This window comes from Rattus norvegicus, chromosome 4, assembly GCF_036323735.1.
Source record: "Rattus norvegicus strain BN/NHsdMcwi chromosome 4, GRCr8, whole genome shotgun sequence".
NCBI lineage: Eukaryota > Metazoa > Chordata > Mammalia > Rodentia > Muridae > Rattus > Rattus norvegicus.
Genome location: NC_086022.1, coordinates 34143889 through 34168534, shown reverse-complemented (window position 1 = coordinate 34168534; position 24646 = coordinate 34143889). Strand labels below are relative to the sequence as shown.

At 39.9% G+C, this 24646-nt stretch overlaps 1 protein-coding gene across 23 annotated transcripts in view; it reads right to left on the bottom strand.

The window, feature by feature from the left end:
* Positions 1-24646, bottom strand: part of Ppp1r9a (protein phosphatase 1, regulatory subunit 9A) — a 321979-nt gene that overhangs the window by 90393 nt on the left and 206940 nt on the right. For all 23 annotated transcript variants that reach the window (XR_005503322.2, XM_039108474.2, XM_063286778.1 and 20 more), the window contains 3 exons: positions 23591-23723; positions 13807-13927; positions 6443-6547 (listed from right to left, as the gene is read on the bottom strand). Coding sequence is in view for 22 of the 23 variants with exons in the window: in XM_039108474.2 (XP_038964402.1) it covers positions 6443-6547; positions 13807-13927; positions 23591-23723 (359 nt within the window). In the remaining variant the exon portion in view is untranslated. The remainder of the gene's footprint in view (positions 1-6442; positions 6548-13806; positions 13928-23590; positions 23724-24646) is intronic.

Below are 24646 nucleotides of genomic sequence, written 5' to 3'. Positions count from 1 at the left end.
TATAATTGAATCATAAATATTGGCTTTGTCTTTGGCAATCTAGCTAAACTGAATCACTATTTCTAGAGTTGTTTTGTAGATATGTAAGGGTTTTTGTAAGTAAGACTGTATCCTCCATGAAGAAACACATTTTGACTTTGTCTTCATTAGGGTTTTACTAGGACCAAGGCAGCTCTTATAAAGGAAACCATTTAATTGAGGCTGGCTCATAGTTTCTGAGGTTCAGTCCATTATCATCATGGCAGGAGGCTGGAGAAGGAGATGAGAATTCTATATATTGATCAGAAGACAACCAAGAGGGGACTCCCTTCCATACTGGGCAGAGCTTGAGCATCAGGAATCCTCAAAGCCCACCCTCATGGTGACACACTTCCTCCAGCAAGGGTACAACTATTCCTACCAGGCCCTACCTCCTAATAGTGCCACTTCCCATGGACCAAGCAAATTGAAACAAATAAGTCTAATGGGGCCAAACTTGGTCAAGTCACCACAGACTTTTTTCTGACTTTTGTGTTGGTCTACACATGTTAAGAAATTTGACAGTATCTTTGTTATTTTTCCTCTTCTATTATAAAATGTGAACTCTGGATTGCCAAAAGATATACAGGATAATTTAGCTAAGAGATAATATAATCTCTGTGATAAAATAATCATGAATGTCTAAAAATAATATTGATGTGTAAACTTACTATGTTTTAGTAAACAAACGTTTATCAGAAATTGTGGCTCATATATGTCTCAGATACATATAAAGAAATTTAAACATCCTGGAACAGAGTTAGACAAGCCTAGACTGGCATTTTGTGTTTTAAAAAAAAGATTCACTTATTTTATGTGTTTGAATGTTATATATGTGCATATACATAAATATCTGTGCATCTTGTATGTTCTTATTGCCCTCAAAGAGGATCAGACCCCATGGAACTGGAGTTATTAGAAGGTGGGTGGCTTTCAGCCATCAGTGAGTGCTGAGAGCTAACCCCTAGTCCTTCTAAGGAGCATCAACTGCTCTTAGCCACTCAGCCGTCTCTCCAGCCCTTTTTATGTATTGTTGATTGTTTTTGAGACATGGTCTCAGTGTGCAGCTATGACTGGCTTGTAGCTCACAACATAGACTATGCTGGCCTCAAACTCACAGAGATCATGCTGTGTCTACCTCCTAAGTGTTGACATTTGAGGTGTGTGCCACCGTGCACAGACTTTTAAAGTGTATTTTGAAATGGACCACATAGTTAGGCTTTAGGGACTATCACTCATCTACTAAGGTGACAGAGTAATTAAAAATACATACTAATGAAAATGCAAGCTCAAAGTGAAAATAGAATTCAGATTCATTTCATTTAGCCCATTGATTTTTAATGTTTTTAAAAGTATTTGATCATTTCTGCAAATTCTCTTGACTTCATGACCAATTCTTCTGTAATCATTGTTTAACACATAGTACACACCACACAAAATCATACACAGACACACACACACTCAAACCTACATCTACTGAGTCTAACTATGCTTGGTCATGTAGGCTTGGAAAATCCATTAGGGGTCGTGTTCCTAGAGAAAATTTATTTTTCCTTCCTCAGTAACTAGAGGCTGCCTCAAGTGCCTTACCTAGGGGTGGGGCCATGTGGACTTTTCCCTCATTTAAGCCAAGAATTCTTTACCTTCCTTTGAAAATTACATGGTCAGATCTTGAGGTGTAAGAGTGTTTACTAAAACTGAAGAAATGTTTTCTTAGGAAATTTCCTCAATGTACTTAACTGAGAAAAAGAGATTCAGACCTTGTCTTCTGGTCAAATATCTGAATCGTTGCTGATAATTCTAAAAAATGAATGAAGGTCTTAATAAAATCTTGTGAGATATTTTGCATGGAAATTGTAAAAATATCCAAAGTCTAAACAGAATCTATTACAGTAATGAATTAGGTAATCACAAAATATAATTCAAAACTCTAATATGATGTTTCTATCTTTAAAAAAAAAATCACCACTACTTCTAACCTGACTTATTTATGAAAAAGCTGATGTGAAAGAGTCATGCACTATAAAAATTTCATAGGAAATAAAGACCACCCCACACTTTACAAGAACGTTGCACTGTAAATCCTAAGGATACTGTTGCTAACCAGCATAGCTTTCTGAATTCATTCACATAATTTACCATAATGCACCATTTGCCTATTGATAGTTTAGATGAAGAATCACCTTAAGGTTTAATGAAATGGAAATGATTTGGAATCACCTAAGACAGATAATTGATCTCATAAAGTAGTTTTACTTTTAAATGTGTTAAACTACACATGCCTGTTCATTTAGGCAGCTTTTCTGAGCCACGGTAAAGGGCCGTGGTTATACACATCTTTGAAGTCTGAAGTACCATGAAGCGTTAATGGTAGACATTTGTGTTAAGAGGTCACCACTCTTTTAAGTATGACCCAGAGTAAAACCATGCAGAAGTGGAAACAACGTCGTCCCTTTGCCTCATTGTCTTTATGTGAAAATTAGTGTCTAATCTTATGTGTCTGAAGGAGTGATCAAGACTAAACTACATCACACACAAAAGAGGATGGTGATCCCTAAAATCACAAGAAGATCGACTTGTAGAAAAAAAGATGTAACACTCAGATAACCTCTCTACATGCTTCTGCCTATGTTAACTGAGCTCATAAATATGTAAGATTAGATTGTGTATATAATCTACTTAATAAATGCAGAATTCAACATGAGATATCAAATTTAGCATGCAGTTATGGATTAAGGATATGGATATTTTGGAATAGCACATTTTAAGTGTTGAAAGTATCTAGAATTTTAAAAAATGGCTTTGATAAAAAAAATTCCACAAAAGTATGGAGGCCAGAGTGGTTCTGTGACTTGAAATATGTCAATGTTTCTAAGCTTTAATTTATATTCGTAAACTAGGCACAGTAGGTACAGTAACTATTATGAAATCCTTACAATGAGCTCCAGAATCCGGGGTTCTGAGAGTGTCTGATCCTGACTGCCAACTTGGACGAAGATTATGACTCCACGGTTGAATGAATTTACATGTTTACTGTGCCCAGTGTCCCATTAATCACAGTTCTAAAAACAGATTTTGAGTTAAGCACAGAAGAAGAATAAAATAACTGACTTAAAGGAGTTAGATATCAGGGAAGGGGTGAGTGCAGGTCATGGAAGGAGTTATGAAAACTGACATAAACCTAAATGTTTTTTCTAGATCTAAGTCCATCATGGATTTTTTTCGTTTTCGTTTTGGGTGATGGATGAAACATATTTAATAGTGCAAGAATAAAATACAGAGTGGCACTCCACTGCTTCTGTTCTGACTGACTGTTCTAAGCATACAGAAGATCTTTACAATTTACAGGGCTTCGGCTAGGGTTAATCTTGGTGTGTGGTATTGTTTTTCAACTGTTTTTAATGATATAATTTATTTTCCAACGTATGTTAGGAGATTTTTATTTCATTTTACTAGTTATATATAAGTATAAATCCCATGAGCAGCTCATTCCTCGTCTGCAGTAATGGGGACTATGCACAGCGATTCACGCGCGCGGGCTGGGCACCTACTGCCACTGAACTGTAACCCAGCTTTCACGCCCACTTCCAACTGAAGTTTAAAGATTCCAAATATAAACCAACTGAGTGATACACATCAGTCTTGTCTGCACATCTCATTACCTCCTTTACATCACTTCCGGCTGTAGTGAGGCTAGCACATGTGTTAGCGAACTGGTCTGCTCCAAATTCAAAGCTTATGAGGAAGAAAAATGCTCTTCAAATTGTCCTTTTTGCATCACAAAACACTGGAATGGTAAGGTGCATTGATATTTAATGGTAAAGAACTGAGAAGTTGATTCAAATATGAAGTAAAAATTGAGGACTTTCACTATTGAGCAATGGCTTTTGTCTTAGTTTCTGTTCCATTGCTGGGAAGAGATGCCATGACCAAGGCAATGCTCCTCAAGGAAGCATTAGTAGAAGCTGCCTTACAGTTCTAGAGGGTTAGCCCATTATCATGGCAGGAAGCATGGCAGCGTGCAGGCAGACATAATGCTGGAGAAGGAGCTGAGAGTTCTCCATCCACATTAGCAGGCATCTTCCACAGGAAGAGAGAGAAACTAGGACTGGCTTGGGCTTTGGAAACTTCCAAAGCACACCAGCAGGGACACACTTCCTCTGACAAAGCCAGACCTCCTAACCCCTCTCAAGAAGTGCCACTCCCTAATTACTAAGTATTCAAACTAGGAGCCTATGGGGGCCTTCTTATTCAGAGTATCACAGCCGGGATAAGATCTTCATCTGGTCTCTTTTAGTGTTTTTAAAAAGTCATCAGCAAGTTTCAACATGTATTATTTCCCTACTGCTTCAGGCAAAAATGTAACAAGCAGAGGTTAAAAACCCAGTTATTCTTTTTATTTTCATTTGTTATGAAGCCAAGAAATTTGCATGTTTTACTCTCTGGCATTTAGATGTCTACATTACAGAGGATTCCTTTGATTCCTTTATAAAGTTTCTGTTGAGCTGTCAAATAAACAATGCAAAGATTGCATTTACAATTAAGTAGGTGGAAATTGCAAATCTCCTAGACACTCATGGTGAACACCACGGAAGGGTGAATGGAGACTGATGGTTTATAAATGCCTGGCTTTCAGAAACAAGTTCTAATTCAACTGATCTCTAGTCAAAAATGGGACATAAATAATATTAAATTTTTAAATCTTAATGTACAACTGAGCTTAAAGTATAAAAAGAGGGAAAGTTGAGCCAATCTACAGGCATTGATTCTTATGGAAACAATTCTTGGTTTGTGTAAAAATGTGACCATTATGTGTTGGAAAAACAAACAGAGGCAGAACTGAAACTCAAGCATCATTTTAGTGAGTCACAGAGCACAGACAGATTTTAGATTTGCAAACTGTACCTCATTTTTTTGCCCACTTGGTACCTTGTGTGGCCTTTCTCTGAAATGATCAGCTCTTAAAATATTTACCTGAAAGCTACTGAGGAAGTGCTGGTAGCTGATGGCCATCGTTCTCAGCAAAGCGAGTGGATATTAGTGCTTAGTGACACGCCCATGCCTTCTGCCTCTTACCACAGCATACTAACATGTACTGTTCTTTTCCCTGTCGGGAGCCAGGCTAACATAACTCTCTACATATTAGCAAATAAATATATCAGTAAAGACTCCACATAAATGTATCTTTAAGAATTCAGGTATGTGCATGTGTTGACTTTTCAAAGCAAAACCCAGATTGTTTAAATATAAATATAAACACTATTTTATAGATGTGAATTCTGAGTGTAACCCAGTACTAAATAAAACATGTTGCTATATTATATTTCACTGTTAAAAAGTAAAAAATCCATGTTTAAAAAGTTACCTAACATGCTGTCTAGTTTGTCTTGATGTTTAAAGAGAAACTCCCAAGCAAGTCTTGCAGAGTGGGGAAGTGCTGCATGGATGCCACAGGGAATCTAAAGAGCAGCCCTCATGTCTGCTGAGGAGCTCTCAGACCCTCCTGACACCATTTTACCTGCCTTTCTGAGGACTGAGTGTGGTAGGAACCAGACCTTGCCCACGTGTTTGATTAGGTTGTGCTCCTCAAAGCATCCCTCCAGCATCAAGGGCTGCTTTCCCACTGACAAAGTTGAAGCTGGCACTCAGGTTTGGACCACACTAAATATGCTGCACGAGGACTTTGCTGCCTTTCTTTCATCAATGTCACTTCCACTTCGACAGTGCTCAGAGCAATTGGCTGCTTCACTGTGGTGAGGAGAGCCCCACGTTGTTTTCACAGTTGCAGTCACTAAATAATGTCCCCTAAAGGTGTTGATCATGAGATTCTGGCAAACTGTAAGACATTTACAATGCTTTCAAAAAAGTAAGCTAAATCAAATAATAAAAAAGTAAACTAATCAATTAAAGCTGATTTGGAAGTTGAACCACAGTTAGCTCAAACTGGCTTTCCTATTTAAGAGTTATAATTTTCACAACCAGAGATAGAAATTTCAAGGTCTGCAGCCTCTGTCCTATTAAAGTGAAAAAGTACAACTCATCAAAGAGAGATGTTGGCTGACTCTTAAAAACAGTGCACAGATTCTTACGACACACTGCCTGAAATCAGCCTACCTGTCTAGTAATGCATGCTCTGGTGCATGGACAACCATTTCAGCCTCAATTGTTCCAAAGGTGGTTTTGTTAAAAGGTGGTTTTGAGAAGGAAATTAATATTTACTGAGGTGGCGACTCGGAATTTCATCTCTGTGGCAATTCCTACTGTGTTAACAGTAAGGTACACCACACAGCTTAGCAACAGAGGTGTTCACACTGTTTCAATATTCAGACAAAATTTCTATTGTAATTATAAATATTTATAGGGAAATTAACATCCATAAAAGTACAGCATCACCAAGTTGCTCATTAGAAAGCTTCAGATTTACCTGACGTTGCCCTTGGTGTTCCGCAGAACAGTTGCAGCGAAATTCTGTGTGACCCCCACCAGGCTGATTCCATCCACTTCCACAATCTGGTCATTGACTTGGATCCTGGAGAAAGAGAGAAACCAGCATTGACAGTGACTGGCACTGCTAATGTACTGCCCTTTCCAGGAAGTCACAACCCAAGACTTGTTTGTAAGGCGTTCTCACTGATTCCAACCTTAGGCCCACAATATACTCCAGACCACAGTCGAATATTAGTCAAGATACGAATCTTCAAAACAGTACTATGAAGACTGCAGAGACAGTTCGGTTAATGCAGTGCTTACCTTCCAAGTACAGGGACCTGAACTTAAAACCTGGAAACTCTTCAAGATCAAAGAGATACCCTATCTCAAGAAAAGGCAGACAGCACCCGAGGATCAAAACTTGAAGTGGATCCCTTAGTGTCTACACACACATATACAGATACATGTGCAAGACTCACGTGAACATATAAATGTATGTACATATGCAGACATTATAAAAAATAAAAACTTCACTGAAAGCAAAAAAGTAATACTGAAAGATTCGGTTTATCACACACACTCTTAAGAGGAAGGGGTAACTGAAATATATGCAGATCTCTAGCAAGCTTGTACTTAACTAAATGGAACAGACTCAGCTGAAATGTCCTTTGTGCCAACACCTAGTCCCTCTCACTGCTCTCCCCTCAGGAAAACATCAGGAATCACTTGCTTCAGTGTTTCAATCGATTGTTTCAGTGTATGCAACCCTCACATGTGTACATGTGTATGTTTATATATACACTTAGATGTGTGTTTCTGTGTGCCTGCTTCTGGGATGTCTATTATATTAATATTGATTAATGTCTAAATGATTCTAAATATGCACATTTTATATGTGCAACTTTTTAGTCCTCATAATAAAATACTCTGGGCATAGAATAAGGTGGTATGAAATAGGTAACAGACTCACCCGATTTCTAGTTTATCAAATCTGAGCACTGTGCAATATTTGAATCAGGCTTTTTCCTAAAATAATTCTTTACAGAAAAGGACAAGCGCCTTGGGTGTGGTCCTACAATTTTCTGGTCTTTATTTCTTCAGCAGATATGGCCACATGCTATTTCTTGGTGTCAACGGTGTCAATGAATACACATAATATAAATGTATGTTTCAAAATTTTTAAAGTGTACTACTCACCTTACAACTTGCTTTATTCACTCAATATTAAATTTGAGATTTGTCTCTGGCAACTACAGTTATAATTCTACCTAATTCGTTTTGACAACTATATCATAGTATCTTTTATGTATGTATCAAAATACATCTGTCTACTTTTGTAGCTGGACAGGCATCACCTTCAAATATAACTATTATAAAAACAGCTATAAATAATTTAGTTGATATATGCTTCCAATCACAGGAGAAATTAAATGTATGGAAGTTGAAGAATCCTTGGGGCTTTTAGATCTTTTCTATGGTGTCAATCGTGGAGTTGCATAGCTAAGTAGAGCTTGCCTGAGCTTCCCTATGTGCCTTGGTCCTTCCTTAACACACCTGTCTCCTCTGCCTTTTTGAGGAACTAGATAGGTAGTGATGTCAGACTAGTACGATGATGATGATGACACAGCAGCAGTACACGGGGGCCAAGCTTTCCATAGGGCAGCGCAAGCAGGCCCTGCCTCTCCCCTAACTGAGATACCTAGCTCCCCAAACATTTTCAACCCCATTTATTATCTCGCTAATTCCTGAAATGAGCTGAATCGAATCTTTGACATCTGTATTTTGTATTTATCAATGTCATCTTTCAAAGTCCTCGGTGTTGGCCTGTATTTAAACATTGCATTCTGAAGGATCCACTGAAGGGATCACGAAGCCTGCAAAACTGTAGCACTGCAGAGAGATGGCTCAGTGGTGAGACGCAGTTCCACACCCCACCTCACACAGCAGAATGACTCTCAGAAACAACAGAAATATTCTTTGCCGCCACTCAGGCTAGCTAGCACGTTAGTTTTCTTTCTTTTTATTTTTCTCCTTCTGCACTTTGTACTGCCCCAACCATAACTCTGGTTTTTGACAAAGATGCTGCTGCTGACAATGGTGGCTGTGTTGACGGTGGCAGTACATGGGGGCTGCTATGCTCCCCAATAGCAGCAGCTCTTACTCTCTGCTGGGGACACTGAACACTGTGACCTTCATAGGACAGCTGAAGAATCTGATTCACTTCCCTCCACTTTAATTCTCTTCTGAATGTATGAGTTCAAATGATTTCACAAGCATTTTACCACTCCTAAAAGGAAATCAGTTTACAGAAATGCCACTGTATGCCTTTGAAGCATACAGTCTCTCTGAAGACTTCATGTGTGGCTAAGGTTGCAAACCTTCAGTTATGTGATTGATCGTAAATGTCTTTCATTATGTGATAATGAAATATCTTCCTAAGAATGGTATTAATAAAAATTACAAATTCCCTAAACTTTACAAAGGAGTCATTTGGATTTTATACTGAACACAATTAACAGTGCTAACCTTGGGTCTAGCCCTGGCTCCTCTATTCTGGGTTGTTGATGTACCTATTTCTCTATTATCTACCTACTTATCTGTCTGTCTGTCTATCTATCTATCTATCATCTATCTATCTATCACCAATACCACATTTTCTTGATTCCTGAAGCTTTAGAAGAAAATCTTGAAGTCAGATCATATCCCCTTCCAACTTTTTTCTTATCCTCCATGACTGAGTGTACTATTTTGGATCTTGTTTCTTGCCATATAAAATAACCCAGCCCATTCTTTAATATCCACTGTTATGGTCTGGATGTGAAATATCCCTCATAGGCTCCTGTCTTTGGATCCCAGACCCCCAACTGGTGGTGGTGTTGGAAAACCCCGATGGAGGGAATGGGCCACAGGAGGTGGGCTTGGAGGTTTTACATCCAGGCCCCACTTCCTGAGTGAGGATGACTTGTGCTCAGCCAGCTTGGTTCATGCCTTCCTCCCCTAGGATGAACTTCGTTCCCCTGGGACTGGGACTCAGATAAACTTTGCTTCCTTGAGTTCCTTCTGTACCATGTTTTACCACAGCAGTGGGAAGGAGTCAACATAGCCGAAAATAACTCAGGAGATTATCCACTGGGATTTCACTGGATACGCAGATAACACTCAGGAGAATTCACAACCTGACACTACTTTTCCTATCTGTAAGCATGAATATGTGCACTTATTTACCTTTAATTGATACCTTTACTAGAATTGTATAGCTTTACCCAGAGCCTAAATTTTGTCCAATGGACTTGATTTTTGAAAGATAATATAACTATTATTTCTATTAATTTCAAATTTTATTTATTTATTGCTGATAACTGTAACAGTAAATAACTTTTGTATTATAAACTCATTCTACCAATGATAAAATTATTTCAGTTTGAAAAGTTTTATTATTTAGATAAATCTAGCTGAGAGAGAACTCCTGCACATGCCATTTCAGAGGACAAAGCAGCCTGCTTGCTTTTGATGTAGCCTTAGGAGATCGTGACCAGATTTGCTTTCAGATCCTGAGAAGAGACCAGCCCCACACCCTTCAGAGAAAACATCTAAAGATGGTCAGGGATGTTCGAGTGCACAGAAGAATTCTCACAGGAGACTTCCCTGCTCCCAAATTCATGTTGTGTGTCATACTGACACAAGACAAAATGGTAACAGTGAAGATAAACTGAATTTGGGACTGGTGCCACAATCCAGAACAATGGCTACTCTGGAGACTGAGGCAGGAGGGTTCACTTGAGAACAGGATTCTGAGAACAGTATGGTAAGACCTCTATCTTAAATAAATAATAAACATAAAACAAAAAGGGGAAGGAGTGAGGCAGAGACAGGTGAGCTCAACTCCAAATCTCTAAGCTTTGGTGGCCAGCATCCTCCAGTCTGCACGCCAGCAAAAGCAGTAACTAACTGGGAAAAGTATGCTGTGAGAGAGGAGAACATGGCGATATAACTGATTATAGGCAGCATGGCATGAAAATATTTAAAGCATGTTCTTCAGTCCAGGTGGAGGTGAGAAAGGAACCTACCTTTAGAAAGACTTAAGCCATTCTAAGCCTAAAATGTGTCGACTGCATATCAACGATGCTGTGCCACTGTAAGACGTGCAGTTGGCCCCACCCATGTACAGCATTGGTCCTGTTCTTTCGCAGACGTTTACCCACATGCTTCTCTTCAGTGACTTCAGTCCAGTTATCCTGTTTCTTATTTTGTAGAAGACCTTGATTCTTTGACCACAAATTACTGTAAGAATTACTCCTTAATTAGATCTGGAAGGCTAGTCTAAGGTAGGTACTGCCTTCAAAGCTTAGGAAACAAACGACCAAAGTAAGTCAGCGCCTTCTCACTGTGTCGTCAGAACGCACGCGACAGCACGCGTCAGAATGCACACTGTAGTAGAGTAGTCAGAATTCTCAATGAGACATGCAGGAAAGTCAAGGGAGAAAGCCACCCCAGACAGGAATAAAACCTTCCTGAACTATGACAAAAACAAACAAGTGTGCTGTTCCCAGGGTCACATAACACAATACTTTACAAAAAGAAAAAAGAAGAAAAGACACTTGGGACAAAAAACTGGGGACAGTCACCTTAAAGCAGCCTAACAGATACCAATGCATATATCCGAAACGGGGACTACGGATAGGACCTAGACCATGAACTCAAAAACCCAAGCCCTGTGGCACTCCAGAAAAAGAAATATACAATATAATGAGAATGTATGGTGAAATAAATGAACATAAAATATGAATGGTCAGTTTTACATGAAAATAATGTAGAATTGTGTCAATCCATAAAATACTGGCTTCTGGTCCAATGAAAGGAAACAGAAAAGGGGAAAACAAAATTCAGTGTCTTTTATGCTGAACTTGAGATAGAAATCAGACTGTCAAATAGGTTCTACGTATTCTATGTTTGAGCCATGAATTTGAGAGTTTTTCCCAGGAATCATTAAAAATAAACTAGAGGACCAAGAAGAAAACAACACAGGAGGCCATAACTTTTGAACAACGATTTTGAAATAATGTTACAAGTAGGGAGTAAACACAGACCTTAACCTATTTAAAGGTTGGAGTCCCATATTAATTTCGTTAGTTGTATTTAATCATTTTGTTGCCCAAACAAAGCAGTAGGGAAGAGATTTCCATTAGTTAAACTGTGGATGTGGTTGGTGTGTCCCCTTATTTCTGTAGGTTCTTCCTGAAACACTGATGAATTCCACATTACAAAGGAAAGAAATCAACGACAACAAAAAGCAGCACAAATACTTCCTTTTTAAAAAGTAGAAATACAGGTGATGGGAAACATTTAAAAGGCCTGAAGGAAAGGGCGGAAGGCAAACCTAGGCAGCTGGGAACACTCACTTTGGAGATGCCCTGGGCTCGGTTCCCAGCACCCACATCCCTCTCCAGGAAACAGTGCTTTCTGGCTTCCGTAGGTAGCTGCACGCATGTGCTGCACAGGCATACATACATGTACATGAAGTAAAATCATTAAAAAACTCTTAAGGGTAAGTGCTCAATTAAAGTTAAATATCGGAGAGCAATTATGTCACAGTATTCACATTATTAAAGATTTATTGTATGACAATATCCAGTCTGAATCGGGTAAGGCGGGAGCTGTTTGGGAGTTCTGCTTAGGGGAGCACAAAAGTTATCATGCCAGCGAAGACACTTCAGCAACATGGTTCTAAAGCATTTAACACACGACATACACAGATATAGTAAGTCTGGTCCTAGGGATTAGTTTCAAAATAGTCAGAGATGTTCCTGATAATTTGTATATAAAAAAGTTGGTAAGATCCCCATCTTGAAATAAAAAACATGCTGAAAACCATCTAAGTTATAGTTATACACACACATACACACACACACACACACACACACACACACACACACACGGACGCACACATACACACACACACACACACACACACACGGACGCACACATACACACACACACACACACACACGGACGCACACATACACACATACACACACACACACACACACACACACACACACGGACGCACACACACACACACACACACACACACACACACACACACACGGACGCACCTTTAAAGTGGACTGTGAAAATGAAGTGCACGGTAAACTACAATGTACTACTTAATGCTGACTGTGGAGCTAGACACCGTGGGTTTAGCCAGGCCCCGCCACTTCCCTGCGAGCACACATAAGAAACTTTAGCTTCCTTTTACATACAGCAGAAGCAATAAAACACAAATTAAGTCAACATTATTAGCAGGAGCATGTAAGTTAAAACACAGAGAGTACAGATCACTGCTCTTACAATGTAAGCATTCAACAAATATTTTCTTGAGGAAGAAAATAAAAGCCCCAGGCTGTAGAGAGATATCTCTTTACATACGATCTTACTCTCCATGCCTTCAATTACACATGATCATCTGCTATCTGAAAGTATTTCGTGGAGAATTCCAGAAATAACCCCAAACTTTCAAAGTGCATGTCATTCTAAGTAACATGATGAAATCTGCTCTCTCAGTCTGTCCAGCCATGTGGAAATCAAAGGAGAGCTTTTAGTACCATTTGGCTCCAATGCTTTCCATTATTAACTCGGTACCTTTCTTGAGACCCTGTCTCAAGTAAATAAGTAAGTATGGTCCCTGCCCCTTAGGAGCTTCATGTTTACCAACAGGTTATTAGGATACTGGAGGATAGAATGAGTCTCGACAGAGACCCATAATTCACAGACATCTTGAGAAGGAGGTGAGGTGATACGTAACCAGACATAAAAATGTTTGATGATGTTCTCTGAATTCCACTATCAATCTGGGGTCTCTTCATTTTAATCCATTGCTTCCAGCCTTTCAGCAGAAGCCTGGTGGGAAGCTAAATCTTTTATATTAAATCAGCAGGACCACTGAGCTGATGCAGACTGAAGCATTAACTTGTAACTACCAGGGCAAGCTGGCAGGCTCTGCTCATGGAGAGCTCTCCTCTGATTCCAAGCAATGTTCTAGCACTTGTTCCTATATGGGAGATGTGGAGGAACACTGGTCTCTAGAACTCCCATCAGGCTAGAATTGACTACTTAAGTTCTCTTCCCTTCTGTCATTTACAAAAGCATCAGAATTATTATTAATTCATTTTAATATTTCTGAAGTAACGTCATATGCCGACTTTCCCAAGACATGTTCTTTAATCATAGTACGTCATGGCCCACTTCACACTAAGTACATGAAAGGACAGAAACAAAAGCAGATAGCCAAAATCATACATTCTGATAGAAACAAGCAGCCAGTTCCCCTGGGATTCAATGCACCCTGAGCACCCAGCTCACCTGCCATCCCGCTGAGCAGCACCTCCTTCAGTCACTGTCTTGACGAATATCCCCAGCTTCTCCAGTCCAGCATCAGCACCAACGCCCATTCCAATAATGCTTATGCCAAGCCCATCCTCATCTAGGAGAAGAGAAGACGGTGAGCTGACGGCTTGGCCCTGGTCTAACTGGACTAGCGAGGCTGCTCACTACTTCTAGTTTTGTTCTTCATGTGCACCGGGAAAATTATAGGTTTGCCTCCATAGATCAAGAGTCTCCAAATGGTTCAAGAGTTCCAGACATTTTTCTGCTACTTTTGGAAATTCAGTGTGGTCCCAGGAAAGGCAATAATTTGGTTTTGAATAATCAATAGCTCTCACAGAGTCTTTGATCACCCTACGCACTACTTTAGTCGTGAAAAAATATACATTCAACAATCTTTATAATTGTAAATAAAGGTGATCCTTAGGTATTTGGAATTTCATCTTTTCACAATTACTATCTACTTCTCCTTAGAAGACTGCATGGTTTGGAGTTGGCTCAGGAGAGCACTTTCTTTCCACACCTTGCACTAGCATTTGATGTCTAGCACAACAAAAATAAAGGTAAAATAAAGAGTGGATGTATAACTGAGTTCACTCCTCTATGTTTCTACACAAGCATCTATACTCATTAGTAATGTATCCATCTGCATACCTATATGGATATACATACATACACAAGCAGGCATACACTCATGTATATTGGCTTTTTCTTTCCTTTGCACAAATAAGACTTCATTTCTCTGCATCACACATGTTTAAAATTAATGATACCTCGCGGATAAACTTTTATAGACTTAAATCATTTCTAGTGACTGCATAAAATTTCATGATGATATATCATAGTATATTAAATCACTTCTCTATTAAAAATCTGTCACTTTTATTTCTATTTTATTGGCCTTGTAAGCAATACTGAAAGTTATATTTCAAATTCACACACAAATCATGTGCTAATTCACATTTTCATTTGTCCTTTCCATGAGCAAATGTAGTTCACCACCAAGAAAATAAAAAGATTTTGTTAACATTTCAAGGTTACTTTTCTGGTAGCCTCAAAGTCTTTGTAATCATGACTTATCAGCAGCATAAAAAAGATACTAAGCTAATCAACGGCTTGGATCATTAAAGGAAAGCACGTGCAAGAGAATACATTTAAAATAATTTTCAGCAATTGTTATCTTCTGTTCACCAAGTGCTTTAGAGGAGGACTGGCCTCTGTCACCAGCAACTGACTTTATGACAACTTTGTTCTAAGTCTGTGTAGAAAACCCTGTCTTTTTCCTGCATTTCTTTCTGAGATGCCAAGAGCAACAAGCTGATGTGTGTGTTTTGGATTCTGGATTCTGTGGTGTCTTTCTGCATGAGTCCATCTGAAGACATATCCACCTTGACTGCAGGCACTCGAATGTCTCCAAGGTGAGACCACGAGCATCCTCTCATGTGTGAGTGATCACTGAAGACGGATCTCACCCACTACATAGGGGATTTGCATGTATGCAACTTTTCACATTTACTTCATTCGAATCATTCCTCTCGTATAAATAGCCTGAACTTTATCAGGAGGATTTTCCAATACTAAGCACGCTGTGGGAACTTAGCCCCAAGTCCTCTTGTGCTTGGGCAGCAGTGGGTGGGAGAGGGACTTGCATTTTGGTCTTGTATACGGTTTTCGTTCCTCCTAAAAGAATTCTCTTGTGGGTATTGTGTGCTTTCATGCTTCATGCTTACTATATTCATGGAATTCTTCTGCAGTGAATTTTTTCCTTCAAATGATGTGTTCATAGCCGATGGATCCGGTGCATACCCTTGTGTTCTGCTTGAGACGGTTCTGTACACGGGTCCACATTGATGAAGGCCACCTCCTCCTCTCCGTCTCCTCCACATAAGATCTCTGGGGATTAGCATTTCACCTGAACTCTTGCTCACCGCCCTTGCAGAGCTTCTCTTGATTATAATGACCACCTGTTAAACTATGAGTGCTAAGGCGTTCATTAAATTCCAAGGCTGCTACTGAACCCCTGCAAGTATCTTGTACTTAAATAATTATTCATGGGCTTTAAAATTTATTCCCCCTGCCTGGACTCTGGCCTTCTTAACATCCCCTTTCTTCTTTCCATGGGTCCTCTTACTGCTCTAACTAGAAAGTTATTTGCATTTTTTGTTGATAGAGCTTGTTTCAGAAAAAGTAACATTAGGTTGAGTCATACTGAATTCTAGTGCAGACTTCCACCAAGAAGAAATGAACAACTGAAGGGCAAAACATGGATGGCAGAGAACAATCATAACCAGAGGATGCTCCCACACCTCATCTCTTCTCTGTTCACAGGGAGGAGTACAGTGCACAAGTTTGGAAAACAAACTTTTGGCAAGAAGCCCAGGAATGGGCCAGCAAGACTGCTCAACAGGTAAAGGAACTCGCTACCAAGCTTGACGTGCTAAGTTCAATTCCCAGGGCCCACATAGTAGAAGGAAAGAAAAGACTCCCTAGCAAAATGTCTTCTGATCTCCCCATGTGTACCTCAACACATAGAACTGCTCCTCTTCCCAACGATGTCATATATATGGACATACAGATAATAAATCATAATTTAAAGGGATCCAGTGGTGACCCTGAGCACTGGCTCTCTTCCTCTGTGCATTCTCAGGGACAGGCAAATGCATTAAGTAGACAAAGAAGTCAGGAAAAAACAGTGGAGCCCTCACATTACAGATGTTGTCCCCTGACCTGGGGTCCAGCCTTGCTTCCTCTCAGGAAAGAGGCGCTTGCTGCTACAACATTCCTTGTGCTGCCCGTGAGATTTGAGCCTGTCTCCACAGGACTCTGGGTTAATAGATTTCCTTTTCTGTGAAAGGTCAGTTTTTCTACTGTATTTTTCTCTTTGTCACGATTTACAAAGACCCTTAGAATATTACAGATATTAACTTTGTTATCAATAAAGCAGTTTATCAATTTCTTACTGCTTTTTCTCTGACATAACTGTCTCTAACGGGTTGAGACTCCACATAATCAGAATGGTATTTTAACTTTTCTAACTTCTGGCTTCCCATTTTGTGGGTTTTCCCACAAACCTAGGTGGCAGATATTGTTAAGGATTTTCTTTAAATATAATATTATTACTTTTTAGCATTCAATTTTAATCTGCTTAGACTTTCTTATACATGAGATAATAAAGGTGCTAAACTTTGTATTTCAGGTAGATGTTGAGTTATGGTAGAGTGCATTTCATAATAAATGCTCTATCCTATTAATATTTCCTCCTGCCTGTTCAGTTATTTTCTACTGACTAACCACTGAAAATATAATTTGTTCTGAGTATCGAAGCTTTATATTAGATCGAGATATTTGGCAAATTAAACTCTTCATATTCTTACATTTCCCTCAGGCCTGAATGTTTCCATATAAAATATATTATTATTATTTTACACAACACTCCCTTATAATTTACCTTTGTTGACAGTTCCATCCGCATTGCACTGAATTGAAAGAAATGTATAGGGGAGTGTATCCGGAGCCTCCCTATTCAGGAATATGGTAACTCCATCAGTTGCTTAGGTCTTACATCTCCCCTTTGCTTGCCTTTGAGATAGCATCACTCTATCTATGGATAGGGTATTTGCTCCAGAGCTCCTGGGCAGTTCAGGGTGGCCTTGAACTCTTGACAGTTCTCCCTTAGTCTTACATGTGTTGAGATTACAGAAACAAGTCACCATATCCAGCAAAATAATTGACGACTTTCAATAAATAAAAATATAGGTAACTCCTATATTTTAAGTAATAAATATAATCAATATTTTGCTGCTGCTATAAATAAAATCTTTTCACATTTTACTCTTAAGTTCTGTATATGAATAATGTGAAAACCTATTAATGCCTTATATGGATCTTGAGCCAGATCTCTTCCTTCACAAATTATCTTAGCAAATTCTAATATTTAAATTAAATTGGGCCTCCAAGACAGAGGCAGGTACTGCTATGATTTAGCTACCTGTCCTCTTAAAGGCCCATGTGTTAGACAGACTTGACCTCAACTTGTCACTGAAATATGATAGGGCCTTAGAAGTCAGGGCCTACATGGCAAAGTTAGGGTGTGCTCTCGAGGGAACAGGAACCCGGCTCTAGTCTCTCTCTACTGCTTCTAGGCTGTCAGCACGGAGCAGTTTCCTGTCACAGGCTCCAATCTACTACTTTACCACATGCTCCAAAGCCATGGCCAACTGCCACAGACCGAAAGCACGCACTGAAATCAGCTTGCTTTTCAGCTGTTATCTCAAGTGCTGTGTTTCGGTCACAGAAGCCTGACTTACCAAATATGGATATGGGTAAGTCAGCAAAAGGAGATGTTTGTCAAACTTACTCTTTTATTCTTTATACTGCTCACTTAAACGGCATTGCAAGCTTGTGTTCTGATTGTAGGCAATGTGCTTTCCATGCTTCCTAAACTTAAAGGTAGAATGCCATTGTTTTTGTGACTTGCACTTTGCAAAATTTACAGGCAGTGTCTACCACATGCTAATTTACAGCTTTTAAACTAAATTTTACCAAACACAATTTTATATGACTACAGACTCCCTCTAAATTGAATGGAGTTAATTTTGCTAATAGAGGACTATGCCTTATTTCTCTCACGTATTCTCTGTAGATGTGTCCATGTTTGATATTTTATTTCACCTACAATTCTAAAACCCGGAGTTGGTACCATAGCCACATTTTTTAAATAGTAAATTACTTTTGGGTAAAAACAAAACAAAACAAAACAAAAAACCCCAAAACCTCTTACTCTTCATTTTATCTGACACAAAAGAGTCACAGTAACACTAGCTTTGTGTGCCCTTTATGAGCAGCGGAGCCATTTGGGTCTGAAGCACATCCATGTTTTATCTGTAAACACCATCCTCATCAAGCATGTCCACATTTTACATCCAGGCTCATTTCCAAGGGAGCACTTCCGTGGTTTACCTGTCGATTTTGTCCTAATGAAATGTTTTCATGGTTTCTACAATAGACACCATTCCAATTGCTGTTATGGCAACTAGCAATCTGTTGGTTTGGATAACGCACAATGTTAGGAAATACATCATTAGGTACACATCACATGTGTCAGGAAAGTTCAGGGCCTGACATCACTCGTGCCACACGATTGTATGTGTTTAGCGCCTACGATGGTTCTGAATTTAGTCAGCAGGCTAAGGTAGGTCTGAATTTCAGATGCCTCTGCCACCATGAGCTGGGGTGACAGGCATGTGCCCTGACATGGGCCTTGTGCTGCCCTCACTGTCAGAAGTGGCCTGGCACTTTTAAAGGGAGTCCTCACCTAGTGGGTCAGCAGCCAGTGCCCCATCTCATCTCATCGAAGCACCAGCTTTTGTCACCTCAGGCTGGCGTGTAGTTAGGATGGTACCTTCTGGCTCCTTTGCATTAAGTTTTATCATTTTCACTGTTGTGTTAACACTTTAAAAATTACAAATTTAAAAAGGCTAGAGTGAAGGAAGCGGTGGCACGCTATGTTGTCACTACATGTAAAGACACCCAACTCTGAAACCATGAAAGTCCTGACGTATAAACACGGTCACTTCCACATTGGCAGGTATGAGACGATTCACTGCTGCTGATGCTCTTTGATTAAGGCAACTTCATAAGTTTGAAACTCGGCGGTAAATTGTCTTCCACGATGATGGACTCGTCTGGTCAGCTGTGTAGGATTGTCATCTCCCTCAGAGGGGACTTCTCCTTTGTGCTGGGACAGGCTGCCACCCTACTCTGCTTTCAGCAACCAAGTCCTCCCAGCTTGAGGCTCTGGGCTAAGCAGTTACTTCTTTTGAGCGTTTTTCAGCTCTTAAATGCTATGCCTATGTTTGGTGATAGATGTCAGTGACATTTCATAGTTTCGAAAGTCCTTGCTGCTCTGAGAAATCATGTAGTAAGGACAGCATGTGGTGGGGTTTGTTCTTGTTTCTTTTCTGAGGAAGAGGAAGCAGAGGGGGAGGGGAGGAGGAGGATGTGCTTTTATTGGTTCTACCTCCCCTAAACCATCCACAAGTCCAGACGGACAGCAGCACCATCCATGCACCTAATACATTGTCAGCCCAGCTTTCTCACTACTTGATGTGTTTTGCATTAGTTAAGACAAAACGTTGAGCTCAGTCAGAGAGGGAGGGGAAATCCTCTGGTAAGTACATCTGAAATGGTCCAGATCTGATCTAGGAAGCATAACCTTTGCACACTAAAAAGGAAGTTAGACATCACGGAGAAGGTGGCCATTATTGAAAATCAAGTTATTAAGAGCAAGCTTTTGTACAGACAGATTTCCACAGGAATATTTATAAGATCAAGGGTTGGTGTTTCACTTTCTTACTAGTGCTGTGCATCTGCCAGAGGAATTACCCTCTGGGCCAAGACAACTCTGTGATTTCTATCCCAGGACTTCTTAGACACCTTAAAGACATTTTGAAGTGTACATTTAACCACGCCGTTAGCTTTTTCATCTACTGTTTTAGAAAACCTTTAAATAAAAACATTTGAACCTTCAAAACAATGTATCGTCTTTACCTTCTCTGATTTCATGGACAATGTCTTTTTCTTAAATGTTTATTTTTTTATAAAAATGACGCTAATGTAATTTTTATTTTGAGTAAGGCTTTTACTGTATATTTTACATGAAAAATATCCCTTTCCAAGACAGATGGTAATAATAGCTTGACTTTCCTGTCAAATATGTATCTAAGAATTTTATAGTTCCCAGATTCTTATGATACTATCAAGATTCTAATTTTTGTTCAAATATAAAATTGTTCTTCTTAAAAAATTTCATGTTCTACCAGCTGTGTATTTTGTCTTTATAGACACCTTTAAATGGATCTGTTTTTATTAATCTACTCCTAATTTGTATTCTGCCTGTTAGATCTACTTGTGAAGAAATATAGTGGAATTTTGAATAACTATTTCCTTTGGTTAGTTAATATTTCCACTTTAAAGTGAAATATATGCACAGAGCATAGTTTATTCAGCTGTTTATCTATGAAATATATTCAAAGAAGAGCATAAGCAAGCCTGGTATTACACAACTTTAATCTCAGAGACAAAGCAGAGAATCAGGAATTTCAGGCCAGTCTGGGCTACATGGTGAAGCCATGTCTCAGACCCCAAGAACGAACTAGGAAATACACACAAGTGGAAGAGGCTTATGATACTAGAATTTGTATGCTGAGGCAGGAGCATCACAAGTTAGAGACCAGCCAGAGCTACTATAGAATTCAAGGGCTACCTGTGCTACAAGAGCAAAGGTAAAACAAAGTCCTCGCCCTGTCAATACAGAAAGCATGGCCACTTCAGAGAGCTTCCTATAACCTGTCCCAACTTTCCTTAACTCTTGGTGACAATGTATCTATTTTACCATCCTTCCTCTGAAAACACCAACTTAATTAAAAAAAAAAAAACTAGTCACCCATGTATCTCACGGCCTTCAGTTATCTGCTGTTCAGTTTTCCCTGACTTTGAAATCTAAGTCAGTTGGAGAGCAGCTGTGACCTCCTCTTACACACCCTCGACCTTTCGTTTGCAGAGGTCACACACTGCTGCGTGAACTGCACTCACTGACTAGATATGCTGCCATGCCTCCATAAATACTTGGACTTTTCTCGAGTTTTCTCTTATCAGCAATGAGAGACATACTAATTGCATATCATAAGTGCCTTCATCTAGATTTTTAAATATACAAAAATGAGAGCATCACTTAATGTGTCCTTTAACTGCAGTAGTCAGCCATATTTAGTGGAATGTGGGGCAGTCGTCATATTATCAAATCACTACATTATCCATGCAGTTTTATGTTTCCCAATTATCCAGAATTCCCATCTTTGATTCATCTTTACTGTTTGAAAGAGTTGGCAGTGTCTTTTCCTCCTTGCTAGCAGGAAGTGAATTTCTCTGGTAACTTGTGTTCATAAACAATTTACGTATCAGCAGAATCTCTCCTTTCCTCAGGAGAAGCAGATGCTCCCGGAGTGCGTACGGAATTCTAGGGACACCTTTTCACTCTGGACCAGGAACGCACACGGCAGGACGGCTCCCAAGGCTGGATGCACCTGATACTACTCCAGTGTTTCAAGCACTTCCACTTGTTTTACTTTGTTCTTTGTAAGCTGGTGCTCTGTGAGATTCCCATTTTATCTTTATCCATTAGGCTTCCCCACTTTGCGGGGATCTACTTGGTACTTCCTCCTCCTACCATTAGTACTCGTGTATCTTTTTTGTACTTTCTCCTCCCACATTTAGACTTGTGTATCTCTTTCATTGGTCTATTTCTCACTTCCATTGTGTCTGAGTCATGCATCAGTGCTATTCCTGGCACTCTTGGGTGTTTGCTGCCATGTGACCTGGGCTTCAGGACATGTCCAGCATTGGCCCTCCTAGGTCATGTCTAGCATTGGCCTCCTAGGTCACCGATGTGGAATCCCAACAGCAGACATGCTTGTTGCCTCGGCGTCTGCAGCCAAACTTCCCGTTTGGAAATCAATGTATCTGCTGCTGGTAATGTGCTTCAGAATGTCTGTAAAGCCGCTGTTTACATCTGTACTGACTTCATTTGCTTTGGGGCTTTTCAAGGCATCTATCTGCCCCCATTCCTCCATTCTGAAGGCTTCTCAGATTTGTTAGTGCTCTGCTCACAGGGGAACAATTCCAATTCTGGCTGCCCATCTCACAAGAGGACAAGCACAGCCATCTCTGCTCCAGGCACCAAAGGCTTCTGTAGCAGGCAGGCTGTCGTTCCAAGAGGAACACTCAGGACAAAAATGTCTGTTTCCCTTCCCCCTTTTCTCTTTCTGTTTTCTCAGAGCAGGGAATGGAGCATTTTTGTCTGAAGCTTTCTGCATCTCACCATCTTCACTCCAAATCTGAAGTTTCCAGAGAGATTTCCCATCATCTCCACATTTTGAACTACCGTGACTGCCCCTCCACCCCAAACCAGAAATGTTCAAACCTTTCCTCAAAGTCAGCCTCCTGTGGGTTTTTACCTTCCTCAGCCCTTCCAGGAACACCAACAAAGTAATGGAACACACACACACACACACACACACACACACACACACACACACACACACCATCTTGGTCTGGGTTACTACTGCTTTTCTAGACCAAAGTTCCAAAGTCCTCCCACAATCCTCCCAAAAATAACTGGAGGGGTCTGTCCCAGCATGATACTGGTACCAATCTGCCATAGCTTGGGTTACTATTCCTACGACTAAAGCAACTTTCAAAGAAAAGGTTTATTTGGCTTACATTTCCACATCATAGCTCATCATCAAAATCCAGATAGAAACACCTGAGTTTCTTAATAATTGATGTGGGAGGGTCCAGCCCATCATGGGTGGTCCTGGGTTCTATAAGAAAGCAGGCTGAGCAAGATGGGAAGAGAAAGTCAGCAAGCAGCACCCCTTCACGGCCTCTGCACCCGCTCCTGCCTCCAGGTTCCTGCCCTGTTTGAGTTCCTAGCCCAATTGAAGCTTCCTCCTCTCTAGTGACTCTATTTTGGGTCAAAGTGACATAAAACAAGCCAGCACATTCCCCATATGAACCTGGAGAGATTGGGGAGTCATGTAGTAAACTATCTACTCAAAATCTGCATCAACTCACTTTGAACCTGGTAAAGTTTGGAGGGGGTTACAACTTTACTCAATTCTGCGAAACAAGCTACCCCCTGGAAAAGTCACTGCATGTTATTAGCACAGAGATACGAAGATGCACACACTGGAGTCCTGTGTACCTTTCTCCAGTTCCACTGGGAAAAGTTCCAGCTTTTCTACTCGCTTTTCAAGTTCGTACTCAGCAGATGCAGCCACAGGGTCAACGTCATCATTCCTCCTGTCATAGTCTTCATTGGAGTACGTGTTGAAAACCTACAGTAAAAGGCCAAGAACAACAGAAAAGATGTCATTCGATATCTCAAACTACATAATTTAATGAAAAGGCAAAACCAATTATTTATTTCTTGTTCTTTTAAAAAATTTGTATGAGTATAATATATATGTTGAGTGCATGTCTGTGTGTCTCTTACGTGTGTGTGTGTGTGTGTGTGTGTGTGTGTGTGTGTGTGCACGTGCATGGGCATGTACGAGTGTGTGGCAGGTGAGATGCTCACAGAGAGTGCAGAAAAGGACATCACTCTCATTACTCCCTTCAGGCAGGGTCTCACTCAAACTGGAGCTGGGTTGCCAGTTTGTAAGTCCCCAAGGTCTTCTGTTTCTGCTTACCCACATTTCTGGGATTAACGTGGACCATGCCTAGCTTTTATGGCTTCTGGGGATTTGAACTCAGGTCCTCATGCTTGCTCTCATACCTATTAAGCCCTCTCCCCAGTCGCTGATACTTTTCTCCTAACAATCATTTGATAATTAAAATTAATCAAGATGTTAGGAAAATTGAATGCAAATGAAAGAAACTTATCAAATTAAAACTGTAAGAGACACTTTATCATCGTCGATAACTGAAGAAACAACAGTAGCCATGGAGTGCTCTGTGTGAATAGTAATATTCATTAAACTTTATTCATTCAGAATATACTTAACAAGGACAATGATTTGTTATTTCCTGATCAAGCTAGAATAAAGCACATCAAAGCTATCTTACCAAACCCCAAAACTGAACCCGCCCTATGGCATGGATTAGACGAGCCCCAAGGGTCTTGTATATTGATACTATAATTACATCTTAATTACAGAATTACCAGAATTGATTTCCATTCTACACTGTCCTGGACTATGTTAAACGGCTCCTTTCATCTGTCATATGCCATTTTATTTGTATAGAGATTTAAATTAAA